This window comes from Sinocyclocheilus anshuiensis, unplaced genomic scaffold (assembly GCF_001515605.1).
Source record: "Sinocyclocheilus anshuiensis isolate Anshui unplaced genomic scaffold, SAMN03320099.WGS_v1.1 scaffold745, whole genome shotgun sequence".
Lineage (NCBI taxonomy): Eukaryota > Metazoa > Chordata > Actinopteri > Cypriniformes > Cyprinidae > Sinocyclocheilus > Sinocyclocheilus anshuiensis.
Window position 1 is genome coordinate 394,349 of NW_015540128.1, and position 13,034 is coordinate 407,382.

Below are 13,034 nucleotides of genomic sequence, written 5' to 3' on the forward strand. Positions count from 1 at the left end.
CAGCATCATTACTCCAGTATAAAGTGTCACATGATCTTCAGAAATCGTTCTAATTTGCTGATTTATTATTAGAATTATCAACAAATATTTTTTTTGGAAACTGATATTTTTTCAGGATTCTTTGATGAATAAAAAGTTAAAAAGAACAGCATTTATTCAAAATATAAAATGTATTGTTGGCTATTGCTACAAATATACCCCAGCGACTTAAGACCGCTTTTGTGCTGCAGGGACACAGATGATGTTTGAGACACGTGTCTGACTCTGAGTGTGTGTTCTACAGCAAGCGCGGGAGCTGGTGCTGGAGATCATCAGGGAAAAGGATCAGGGAGATTTCCGGAGCAGCCGCAGTGACTTCGGCTCCAGACTGGGCAGCAGCATCGACGTAAGAACACCTTCAGCTGCGATGAAGCCAGAAAGGCCTCGTGTGTTGATTGTTGGTTTGCTCACACAGGTGGCAGTGCCCAGATTCGCCGTGGGAATCGTCATTGGCAGAAACGGGGAGATGATCAAGAAGATCCAGAACGATGCAGGAGTCAGGATCCAGTTTAAGCCAGGTCAGTGTTCACAAACCTCATGTTTGTGCAGCGTTAACATGCATGCAAGATACTGTCGAATTAGACACAGTTCCGCTGTTTCGTAACAAAAAAAGGTTTAATATCACCTAATATGTTGATGCTGAGTTTTTTTGTTTTTATTTTATATATATATATATATGAAAATACAGCTGCGCATCACAGAAATAAATTATATCTTAATGTATATTAAATGTTATTTTACATCATAATAATATTTCACAATATTACATTTTTTCCTGTATTTTTGATCAAATAAATGCAGCCTTGATGAGCAGAAGAAACTCCTGTAAAAAACATTAAAAATCGTTCTGATCCCAAACTTTTGACCAGTAGTGTGTATATATATATATATCTACAGTATTGCACTTTTCCAGCCAAATGTCAAAAGTATTAGTTTTAATGACATAAAGAAGTATTCAGAATGCATCATTTAGTTTACAGTCTGCAAAGAGTGGCAAAAGTGTAAATCATGATTAGACATAAAATAATGTGTTCAGAATCATTCATGCGTGTGAAAAAGGGATGAAATATAAACAAATAGCTGTAATCTGGCTCATATTCTGACAGGATTCATGTCTTCGCCTTATAAATGATTCTCAGAAGCAAAACTGCTACAGAATGCGTCATTTAGTGAGAAAGTGTGATGTGTGAGAGCAAAACAGGGCAGTATTTTTGAAATCAGCAGTGTAAATTATTAAGAAACAAGTGTTGGATTTCTTTTAGCAAATTCTGGTCCACATTGCGTCTTATTCTGGTCAGAAACAGAAAATGACGCTTGTGCGCGTTTCTTTATCACACTAATGTGTCAGTTGCTTCAAGTTGTACTGCGCTTCTTGTAATTGTTTTATAATTAAATGGTGACTTAGTTAAAAAAATGCGCATTGCAAAATGTTAAAAAACGTGGACTGGTTTTATGCATTTCACTTTATTCAAACACATTTTCGTGGATAATTAGGGATCCATAATATAGGCCTATATTAAGAATCATGGTTTATTTTATAGTTTCTAATCATGCAGTCAAGGAGTGTTTTACCTTCCTGAAATTGATTTGTGCAGCACTTTTTACAATACAAGACTTTCTCAGAGCAGCTTAACAAAAAATAAAACAGTGCTGAACTGAAATTTGTTCAGTAGTTTAGTTTGAAAGGTAATGATGAGCAAATGTTTGCATGCAAATGCACCGGAAATAGTGCATCAATATGCAGTTTTGCAAACTTTTTTTGCCATTACGTGCAAAGTGCATGAGTTTAGTTTGTTATTATGCGAGTCCTGCTGTTAGGATGTGTGTTTGTTTTGTGTGTTTCTGGACGATGCTGCTGAGCTCAGGTTAGGGCATGCTGGGACGCACTCGATCACACAAATCTCTTAAATCTGTGGAGGACCAGCAGGATCATTGACGCGTTAAGAAGTTTACAGGGATTAATATACTGTTCTCTCACATGTTAACACTGTTTACAATCCCTTGTATATTCATGCTGCTGACCGATTCTGCTGAGAACGCCTGTTCAATTCATTCACACACTAAACTGAACTGAAGTAGCAAACAAGGTGCAGAATTAGGAAGGAGAATTCAATGGAAATAGTTCATTAAACCTGCTGTATAGAGTAGTTTTAATACATTTTGTGTGCGAATTATCCATAAACTTGATTATGCATGTATAGGGGATTTCCATAAACATTAGGTGATTTTAATAATTTTGTTTTTAAAAATAATTTTATTTAAACTAGTGCCGTCAAACGATTAATCACATCATAATAAAAGTTTTTGTTTGCATAATATATGTGTGTATATTTATAAACACATGCATGTATATATTTAAGAAAAATGTTATGTTTATATATTAAATATATAAAATATAAGAATATGAATATATAAATGTATAGACAAGTAAATATTTTCAAAATATATTCTGTATGTGTGTGTGTATTTATATATACATAATAAATATACACTGTACACATACACATAATGTTAACAAAAACTTGATTTTGGAATCGCGATTAATCGTTTGACGGCACTAATTTAAACATAATGAAATGGATCAAATTTAATTTTGTGCACCATGATGGAAGAGTGCATGAATAGATTTAAATATGAATGTAATTATTTGTTAATGATAGCATTTATTAAATATCAGTTATCTGAAAACAATGGTTTTCACCATGTTGTACTTAATTTAGAGAAAGATGTCAAATTAGTAGAGAATTGTATTCTATGCATCAAGGAATGAATTACATGCATAATGCATAATTTTTTGTGTGTAATCAATTAAAGCCAAGTTAACCCTGTAAAGCCTGACATGGAATAATAGTCTAAAAAATCTAATTTTTTGAAATGCAAAAGTTTATTAATGTCAATCAATGAGATGTTTTTGATAATTAATAAATTCACATACAGTATCAGTGTGATAGAGTAGTTTTGTGGTGTTAAAGCTGTAGCTGGTGTAATCTCCGGATCGGCTCCGTGTCTGTTTCAGATGACGGGATGAGTCCGGACCGGATCGCTCAGGTCATGGGGCAGCCGGATCGGTGTCAGCACGCGGTTCACCTCATCAACGATCTGGTCCAGACGGCACAGGTACGTATGAAACATCATCTTACACTGATGATGGAGTCGGAGAATGCAGTTATACGAGCCTCAAATTCAAGAAATGAGAACAAAAAAACACCCTCTTTATTTATATCTTATGATAGAGTTGAGCAATATCACACCGGCAAGAGTGCTGCTTTTCCCCAATATCTACACCATTGTGAATGTCATACTGATTCATACAGCATTTCTGTAAATAAGAAGTTAATATTGGGTTACATTTTAGATACAATATGTGAGCCTGCAGCACAAAAGCAGTGTTAAGTCGCTGGGGCATATTTGTAGCAATAGCCAACAATACATTGTATGGGTCAAAATTATACATTTTTCTTTTATGCCAATCCGATCCTAACAAACCATACATCAATCTCAGTTTCAAAAAATTGACCCTTATGACTGCTTTTATGGTCACATATTGTCTGTTTTTGCCTAATTTTGACAACGAAAATGGTTTCAATCAAAGCCACAGCAGAACCATTGAGCGTCTCCGATCAACACTCGGCGGTGTTTCGTTACTGAATGAATCAACAGTTTTGAATGAATCAAGTGAGTCAGTGATTCAGTGACTTCAGTCACTTCTGAATGAATCAGTCATTTGAGCAAATCGGTTGAGTGGTTGATTCAATAATGGCGCTTTTAGTTTCATCTTTAGAGTATCCTCCAAGTCATATCTCAGTGTTCGTTATAAAATTAATTAATACCCATTTATTATTATTTCTAAAGCATTTTTTTTGGTAATGTCTATTCATGATTTTCTTATTTAACACAATAATGACTTTAAATGGAGTCAGCCGGAATTGATGTGCGACTGATTAATTACACATGATGAATGAATTCAATGCAATATTTTAATGGCTTGTCTGGTGTTCAGGAGCGCGATGGGTTCGGAGGCCCGGTTGGACCCAGAGGTCGCGGCAGAGGTCGCGGGGATTGGAGCATGGGAACTCCTGGAGGCCTGCAGGAAGTGACCTACACAATACCAGCTGATAAGTGCGGCCTCGTGATCGGGAAAGGTTAGGACTTCCTCTGCATTCAGCCGTTCACAGGCGCTTTTATTAAAGCAACCTTATAAGCACGTCGCAAACTGTACATAATTATTGTATTGGAATGAAAGCATTGATTCATTAGCAGATCAAAGTGGAGTCAGTTTTTAGTTCGCTTGTCGTTTTTCTGAAATGTCAGTGTGTGTATAAATGATTGTAAGTGTTCACTCTGTAGGGAGCTTTTGAGCTCTTCATTGCAACACAATGAGGTAAAACATCTTCTGGGTGGTCTAAAACACCGCTGTTCATCTGAATCTGAATGAAGCGCTTGACATTCACACTTTTTTTTTTTTTTTGAGTTTCAGCTAGAACCTCAAAGTAAATGAAAATGAGAAAACAACCTAAAATGAATAAGAATGACAACATGTAACAAATTTACAAAAGTTTCAGCTAAAATTAAAAGGAAAGCATTGAAGTCAAACCAGATGTTTAAATTAAAATTGTATTTCTGTTAGTTGCAAAGGCAACATTTCTTGTTTTCATTCAAGTACTAAAATAAATAAAATTAAATAAACTAAAACATTATTTAAAAAAAAAATAGTAAAAACAACAAAAACACAAAATGACCAATAAACATAAACAATAAAATATAATAAAATATAAAACTTTCATTTCAGTTGAAGTACTAAATAACTAATTAATAAAAAAGACTTTATTAATAAAAAAAATCTCACACACACACACAACAAAACCTTAAATGAAAATATATATAAAAAAACTGATTTAAAATATTTTCAAAAAGCTAATTATGATTCTTTTTTCTTGGCATTGGGCATTTTATATTTAGACACTGAGTTATGAATACAACTAATGTAAGTTATGCTTCATCACTAATAGCTTGTTAGTGTAATGTTGATTCATCTGTGCACATCAGATCACCTCAGATTCGTTTTGCATGAATTATTCGGTGGGATTGAGCAGATGTGCGTTCTCAAGACTCGACAGGCCGTTTGCTCTGACCTCACATCTCATTGTTAGACGCTCTTTTCAGTGCGAGTTAAAGACCACCAGTTAGCAGCGTCTCACGGCTTTAACCAGCATCCTTTAACTAAACCGGTCCGTCCGTGAACTCGGCTCTTTATGACGCCGGAGCTCATAATGGCTTCATTAATGCAGCGGTTAAATTTGTGTGACAATAAGGCGCCTGGATGAGTGAACAAATGTTCAGACAGCACTGACTCTCTTTACCAGGCTCTTGTGTTTGCGCACCTCGATTTCCCCCCCGAGCTGGTGATTTAACCATTCAGTTTGGAAATCATGACACAAATTTAATTATTTAAATTATTTATATTTAAATTTTAATTTTTGTAACAATCCCTTGTGTCCATATACTTTTTTTTTTAAACCATTGTAGACTGTATGGCTGTTTAGTGAGCAGGTCTTACGTATTTATTAATTTATTAATGTAATTGTTTATTTGTTTGTCCCTGAATGTTCTATCTGGTCATTTTATTTTTAATTTTTAATTTATTTTATTTTTTTGGGATTTTTATTTTGGTTTTATTATTTATTTAAAAAAATGTTTACCTTTTATTTTATTTTAATTTTATTTTTGTCCTCTGTGTTATGTATTTCTTTATATTTTTTTATTTTTAACTATTTTTTGTCCATATATTTTTTTTAAACCATTGTAGAGTAGATGGCTGTTAAGTGAACAAGGTTTTGTTTTTTTTAACGTTTGTTTGTCCCTGATGTTTATGATCATTTTTAAATTTTGGTTTTTATTTATTTATTTATTTTTAACTGTCCTTTTTAAACCATTTTAGCAGGCGTTATACACTTGTGTTTTTAATTTTTTTATTTGCTTATCCATGATGTTTATAACTGGTTATTTTATTTATTTTTAACTTTAATTTTATTTTTATGTGTTTTAATTATTTACTCATTTTTCCCTTGTGTCCACATACTTTTTAAACCAAATGTTGATTATATGGTTGTTTAGCAAGCAGTTGTTTTGCGCCTGTATTTTTTAAGTTTGATTGTCCGTCATGTTTCTAATAGTTTTTTTTATTATTATTTCTTTTTATTTAACTGGTGTTAAGGTGTTTTGCACCTGTATGTTTTACATTCCATCTGGTTATCTTTTTAAATTTATTTAATTTCTGTTATTTTTTGGTTTAGCTGATGTTGAGGTGTTTTGCACCTGTGTTTTTATGTTTGATTGTCCCTGGTGTTTTTAACATGAAGTCTAGTTAAAACTCCCAGTGGTTTGAAACCGCATGTGATAGATCTGTGTGAGGAACAGAGCTTGTTACCGGATGGTGTTCATGTGTTTGTGTTCTGCTCAGGTGGAGAGACCATAAAGAGCATCAACCAGCAGTCTGGAGCTCATGTGGAGCTGCAGAGAAATCCTCCTCCGAACACCGACCCAAACGTCCGGATCTTCTCCATCCGTGGATCTCCTCAGCAGATGGAGATGGCCAGACAGCTGATCGACGAGAAGATCGGGGTGAGTGATCCGTTTCTCAGCGCTTTCTGTTTGCAAGTGCATTGTGTGCAGAAGCGTTCAAAAGTTTGGCGGGGGAAAAATGTTTCAAAAAGGTTCACCAAGACTGCATTTATTTGATCAAAAATACAATAAAATTGTAAAATATTTGTAAAATTTAAAACCGCTGTTTTCTATGTGAATATCTATTAAACTGTAATTTATTTCTGTGATGCGCAGCTGTATTTTCAGCATCATTACTCCAGTCTTCAGTGTCACATGATCTTCAGAAATCATTCTAATATGCTGATTTGCTGCTCGAGAAACATTTCTGATTATTATCAATGTTGTGGAAACTGATACATTTGAATTTTCAGGATTCAAATAAACAGCGTTTTATTTGAAACATTGTAACATTACAAAGCATTTACTGTTACTTTTGATCAATTTAATGCATCCTTGATGGATAAAAGCATGAATTTCTTTCAAAAAATAACCATTTGACCCTAAACTTGAAGCATATGTCCAAGTCGAGTTTCTGTAGACTGTCCTCAGTCATTACTAACGGACTGTTAATGACTGATTCTGGTTCTTCTTCATGAAGGCATCTGGAATGGGAGGAAGCAGCAGTTTTGGACTCAGTCCTTTCACCCAAGGACCAGCGACTCCTCATCAGAAGTGAGTTCCTTCCTTTATTTCCTCTCTGCCAGTGACTTTATTCTGACCTAAGTTTCAGGTTATTTTTAGTCAGAATATAGAGTTTCCCTCCGGGATGATGTTTTGTTTGCTTGTTCTGAGTACATGCAGTACTCATACTCGGTACTCTGAGTAGAATGCAGTTATATGAGCCTAAAATTCAAGATATGAGGCAAAAAATCACCCTCTCATATTTATAGTTTAGCAATATCACACCAGCAAGAGTGCTGTTTTCCACCAATATCTGCACCACTGCAAATGAGATTTATACATCAGCTCAATAAACAAGAAATTAATATCGTGTTGCATTTTATACGCAATATTGTCTGCTTTTGCTTAATGTCGTTAAGCCTCTCTGATCAACACACAGCAGTGATTCGTTTCTGATTGAATCAACATTTCTGAACAAATCGAGTGAGTCAATGACTCATTTGTAAAGAGTCACTTGCTTTGTTTTTGAATGAATCGGCCATTTGAAGAAATCAAGTGAGTCAATGAATCACTCATTAAGACAGTGCTTTTAGTTTTATATTTAGAGCATCATTTCATTGTTTTTTTAAGTTTTCATATTTCAATGTTGAGTAAAAAAACAAAACTACCCGTTTATTATCATTATGCATACAATGTTGAATCAAGATTGTCTTTTGTTATTTAACACAATTATGACTTTAAATGCTCTTTTGGAGGGTAATTTCTCACCTTAATTTGATGTGCAGTTAATTAATCTTCACATCACATAATTAATTAATTAAAAACCACTTGATAGTGCCAAAGATTTGATGTACTGAACCTCCAGAGCATGTGTAATTCTTCATCAGACGTGTTCAGGTGAACGGTTTTAGTGTGTTTCAGACCAGGTCGATTATCTGTGGGTTCCTGTGTAGTGCTTGTAATGCTGATGCTGTGTTTGTGTTGTTCTGTGTGTTAGTGGTCCGCAGACGTTCATGACTGGAGGTTGGGGAACCACGTACCAGACATGGCAGCCTCAGAGCCAGCAGGACCCCAGTAAGACTCACTTTAAGCTTCGCTGTTTCTTCTGAGGAACAGCGCTTTCCTTTAGATTCACTTCGTTTTGCTAATTTCAGGTCACAATGGATCTCAGACCGGCCAGATGGACTATTCCAAAGCGTGGGAGCAGTATTATAAAAAGCTAGGCAAGTGTCTCAGACACTTAGCTGCGTTTCATCCTGAAGGTTTGGGTGAGACGCCGGGACTCTTAAGGGACGCGGCTGAGAGCGCTTTATTAGCCTGACTAACAATTTTCCCGGTCTGCTGTATTATTTTCTGCCACTTTTATTTTTTGGATGGAGTGGAATACTGTTGTTTTTCATTACTCGTCCTGATAAAAGCCTCCAACGAACACAAAAAGCCCAACAGGACGTGATCCGTTATTGACATGCACAGCGTTATAACAGTAAAAGTCTTTGCGCAATTTTCCTAAAACGACAAAAAAGATCTGCACTGCAAGAGAAAAAATCATAGAAAACAATATCCTGGAAGAAAGTTACCTTTTCTGTTACTTTATGAACATTTCCTTTAACGCTTAACGTAATATTCATTGCTTTTGCAGGTTTATTTATCATCGATTTAGTTTTAACTAAGAAGTTGTAACTAGTTTTTTTATAAAAAAATTGCAATTGGGACTTAAAATGCTTTTTTAAAAAAAATTTGTTTTGTGCTTGCTTATAGGGTTAGGCCAGAATTTTAAGATTATATATCAGTATAGCTATAATAATAATGAAAGTTATTATTATTATTATAAATTAAAAAAAATACTAAAAAACAAATAAGAAACATTGCTAATGTAATATTTCACTTTAAAATGAAAAAAAAAAAAATAGTATTAGAAAAATATGAATAATTCATAATTTTATTTTACTTTTTAACTGTAATATACAACACTAATATTTATGGCTGCTCAAAATTCTTGATTTTCAAACGTTGAAAACGGTCAAACTTTTATTCTGACGCAGGAGCACTTAAAGCTTCTTTCTTTGACAAGCGCTTCTTGTTATACATTTGTGAAGATGGTGAAGATGTGTGTTTTGTTCCCAAATGCACATTAAAGTTACTCGGAGCATTATGCTGATGGAGTTCATGTGAATAATTTGCTGTGAACCGAGACGATCATGAGCTGCTGGTGTGTAAATGAACACAGTGCCACGGTTCACTCACTGTGTGTATGTGTGTTTAAATGAATTGCAGCCTTATGATTTCGGTTTTATTCTGATTAATCAAGCAGCTCTAGTTGTAACTGATGTTCCTGGATCAAACTGAGACTGAGTTTGTGTGTTTTGTTTGTGCAGGTCAACAGAACCAAGGCCAGAGCAGCGGCTCCGACTACAGCAAAGCATGGGAGGAGTATTACAAGAAACAGAGTAAGAGAACGTCTGTCCTCCTGATGTAAGTGAAACCCAGCTGGACTTCAGTGTTCTCATCCTTCTCTGTGTGTGTGTGTGTGTCTCTTGGCCTCCCGGTAATAAACACACTCCACCAACACCATCACCTTTATAGATATATATCATATAATGATATCAACATACAATACCGCTCAAAAGTGTGCAAGAATTAAGATGTTTTTGGAAAAAAAGTATATTCTGCTCACCAAGGCTGCATTTATTTGATAAAAAAAACAGTAAAAACTGTGAAATATTATTACAATTTAAAACCGCTGTTTTCTGTGTGAATATCGGTTAAACTGTAATGTATTTCTGTGATGCGCAGCTGTATTTTCAGCATCATTACTCCAGTCTTCAGTGTCACATGATCTTCAGAAATCATTCTAATATGCTGATTTGCTGCTCAAGAAACATTAATTTTGAAAACACTTAAAAATATATATATATTAATTTCTTCTTTTTTTTAAAGGACGCTTTGAATTGATCGAAAGTGACAGTAAAGACATTTACAATTTTGCAAAACATTTCTATTTTAAATAAACGTTGTTCTTTTGAACTTTCTATTCATCTGTGAATCCTGAAAAATAAAATGCATCACAGTTTCCACAGAAATATTGACTGTTTTCAACATTGATAATAATCAGAAATGTTTCTCGAGCAGCAAATCAGCATATTAGAATGATTTCTGAAGATCATGTGACACTGAAGACTGGAGTAATGATGCTGAAAATACAGCTGCGCATCACAGAAATACATTACAGTTTAACAGATATTCACATAGAAAACAGTTTTAAATAGGAATAATATTTCACAATTTTTACTGTATTTTGATCAAAAATGCAGCTTTGGTTCTCTTGCAAAAGCATTCCTGGGAAACCTTGCATTCACCTGCAAAAGCACTGAGAAAGTTTTTATTTACCATCACCATGTTCCTTTAAGGAGCTCCGTAGAAGAGACTTCTTTGAAAACCATGAAAACTAATAATTTTTATTTTTAGTTTGTGTACTCTAACTGTCTGTGATTTTTCTCCCTTCGTGCCGCAGGATCATTAAAGCGGGCGACTGCAGACCCTTTAGTTGAAGATTTTTGAATCACTGCGAGGAGGAAACAGACCTTTTGTAACAGAGGTTTCTAGATTTGCAACGCCTTGAAGACTTTTACTTTTTTTTCTTAGTGAGAAACACTAGCTGTAGAATGACTTATATGATTTAAAAAGAGAACTATTTCTAAATCAGGACATCAAATTGTTACTAAATACTTGTGTGCACCATTATTTGAATGGGCGATTTCCGGGATCCCTTTTGGACCGTTTCAGAGTTGGTTTGTTTTCTATTCTTCCTTTTTAATTCTACGATATATATATATAGATGTGTATCGCCAAAACGAACCCCGGAGTCGCGGCGTTTCATCGATCGCGCGATATAATCTCTTATTTTTCTAGTTCTGTTGCAATAAAATGACCGCGGGCTTAGCAGTCTTGGATTCGTTATCGTTTCGTTTTGTCGTGAAATGTTTTAAGAATGTGTACAAAATGTTTTCTTTTTTTTTCTTCTACATAAAGCATTTTAATTCAGTGCGATGAAAAACTGTGATGTTTTTGTTACAGAAATATATGCTTTTGTTACACGAGAAACGCAACGATGATGTAATTCCTCATGTACTTGTATTCTGTTTTCATTGTCATTTTATTGTACTCTGGTTTAAAAAGGTGCAATATCTTATTTCATTTTTTTTTTTTTTTGAAACAGATGGATTTCTCTAATATTTTGACAGACGTTTAACTTGTAGTTCGTAGAGGTTTTTTGTAGTCGTATGCAAATGTAACGGATAATTTTTTTATTACGGTGATTTGGCGGGAAAGTGTGGTCTTGCGTATCGTGAGGTGTTTTTTTTGCCTTTGCTCTCTTGTAAAACTATGTATGTATGCTCAGATACTTGACTAAATACTTTATTTAAAAATATATATATATAATTAAATCAAAGACTTTTTTGTCCTGCGTTTTTACAGGAAAACTGTCCCTGTTTTTCTGTTCTGTTTTCATACTGAAATTTGTCAAAGATTGTAAATGTGTGATTTGAAATTTGATGTTGCATCTTGCTGACGGATGAGACGTTTTGTGTGTGTAGTTCTGTAAACTTCGACTTTAAAGCGTTCAAGACTGCTAAGCCTCGGAGAGCCTACCTGTGTATTAATTACTTGTAGTTTTTATATTCCGAGTATTGGAAGATCAAAGTTCTTGTCTTATTTGTTCTCGCCGGTCCCTCGACTTCACCACAACACACTGTGCGCTCCTGTACAGTCCCGATCCCGTCACTTTTTAATTCAGATTTTGCTTTCTACTCTGTGTGATCTAATATATGTATGATTGATTAGTTGCAAATTGATCTAGTATTAACTTCATTGCTTAATGAAAAGGGATATTATAATTTCAAAATGTTTAATTTTAGTGTTTCTTTTCTTCCTCATGTGTACAGGTAACCATGTATTAAAATGATCGAAAGACTAACACTTCTCGGTGCCTCTTCTTTGCTCGCCTTTGTCCTTCTCACAGGGATCTGCAATGCTTGTTTGGTTTCTGAGATGTTGTCTGTGTAACCTATGATGGCGCGAAGCAAGTCACGTGTGGTGAAAAACAATCGAGTGTTCATATTGGCTAATTCTATGTATGTAGTCCAGGTTAATTTGAAGGAATAGTTCACCAAAAATAAAAGTGCTTAGGTCATCTGAGATCAGGATGAGTTTGTTTCTTCATCAGGTTTGGAGAAATGCAGCATTGCATCAGTGTCTCAGCAATGGATGCTCTGCAGTGAATGGGTGCCGTCAGAATGAGAGTCCAAACAGCTGATAAAAACATCACAATAATCCACACCACTCCAGTCCATCAGTTAACATCTGGAGAAGACAAAAGCTGAAACAATCTGATGACGAAACAAACTCATCTGCATCTCGGATGGCCTGACGGTGAGCAAATTTAAGCACATTCTCATTTTTGGGTGAACTATTCCTTCAGTAATCTAAAGAACCTGTATTCTTAAGAGTAGTGTAATGCGTCTGGTTTGGTGTCTACTTTAATTGAAGCGCAGTGGTGTGTGTGTGTGTTTAGTGAGTGGTTTGTGGGAGGATTCATTGGTCTAAATGGATTTTTAAACACAGATGAGTTTCCTTTCGTCTGCCCGCAGGCGTCCACAGATAAAACACTTAACTGCAGGGAGTGGCAGCTGTGTGTGTGTGTGTGTGTGTGAGAGAGAGAGAGAGAGAATTTGTGTGTGTGTGAGAGTGAGTGAGTGAGTGTGTGTGTGTGT

General features: G+C 35.0%; 1 protein-coding gene across 2 annotated transcripts in view; it reads left to right on the plus strand.

The window, feature by feature from the left end:
• fubp3 (far upstream element (FUSE) binding protein 3) overlaps positions 1–9,754 on the plus strand; it is a 25,236-nt gene extending 15,482 nt beyond the window's left edge. The window contains exons 11-17 of one of the 2 annotated variants that reach the window (XM_016484481.1): positions 3,056–3,156; positions 4,040–4,181; positions 6,500–6,660; positions 7,241–7,314; positions 8,261–8,337; positions 8,418–8,486; positions 9,639–9,754. In XM_016484481.1, coding sequence (XP_016339967.1) covers positions 3,056–3,156; positions 4,040–4,181; positions 6,500–6,660; positions 7,241–7,314; positions 8,261–8,337; positions 8,418–8,486; positions 9,639–9,739 — 725 coding nt within the window. In that variant the 3' untranslated portion in view covers positions 9,740–9,754. The remainder of the gene's footprint in view (positions 1–3,055; positions 3,157–4,039; positions 4,182–6,499; positions 6,661–7,240; positions 7,315–8,260; positions 8,338–8,417; positions 8,487–9,638) is intronic. The other variant, XM_016484482.1, reaches the window with a different exon arrangement.
• Positions 9,755–13,034: the final 3,280 nt, after the last annotated feature.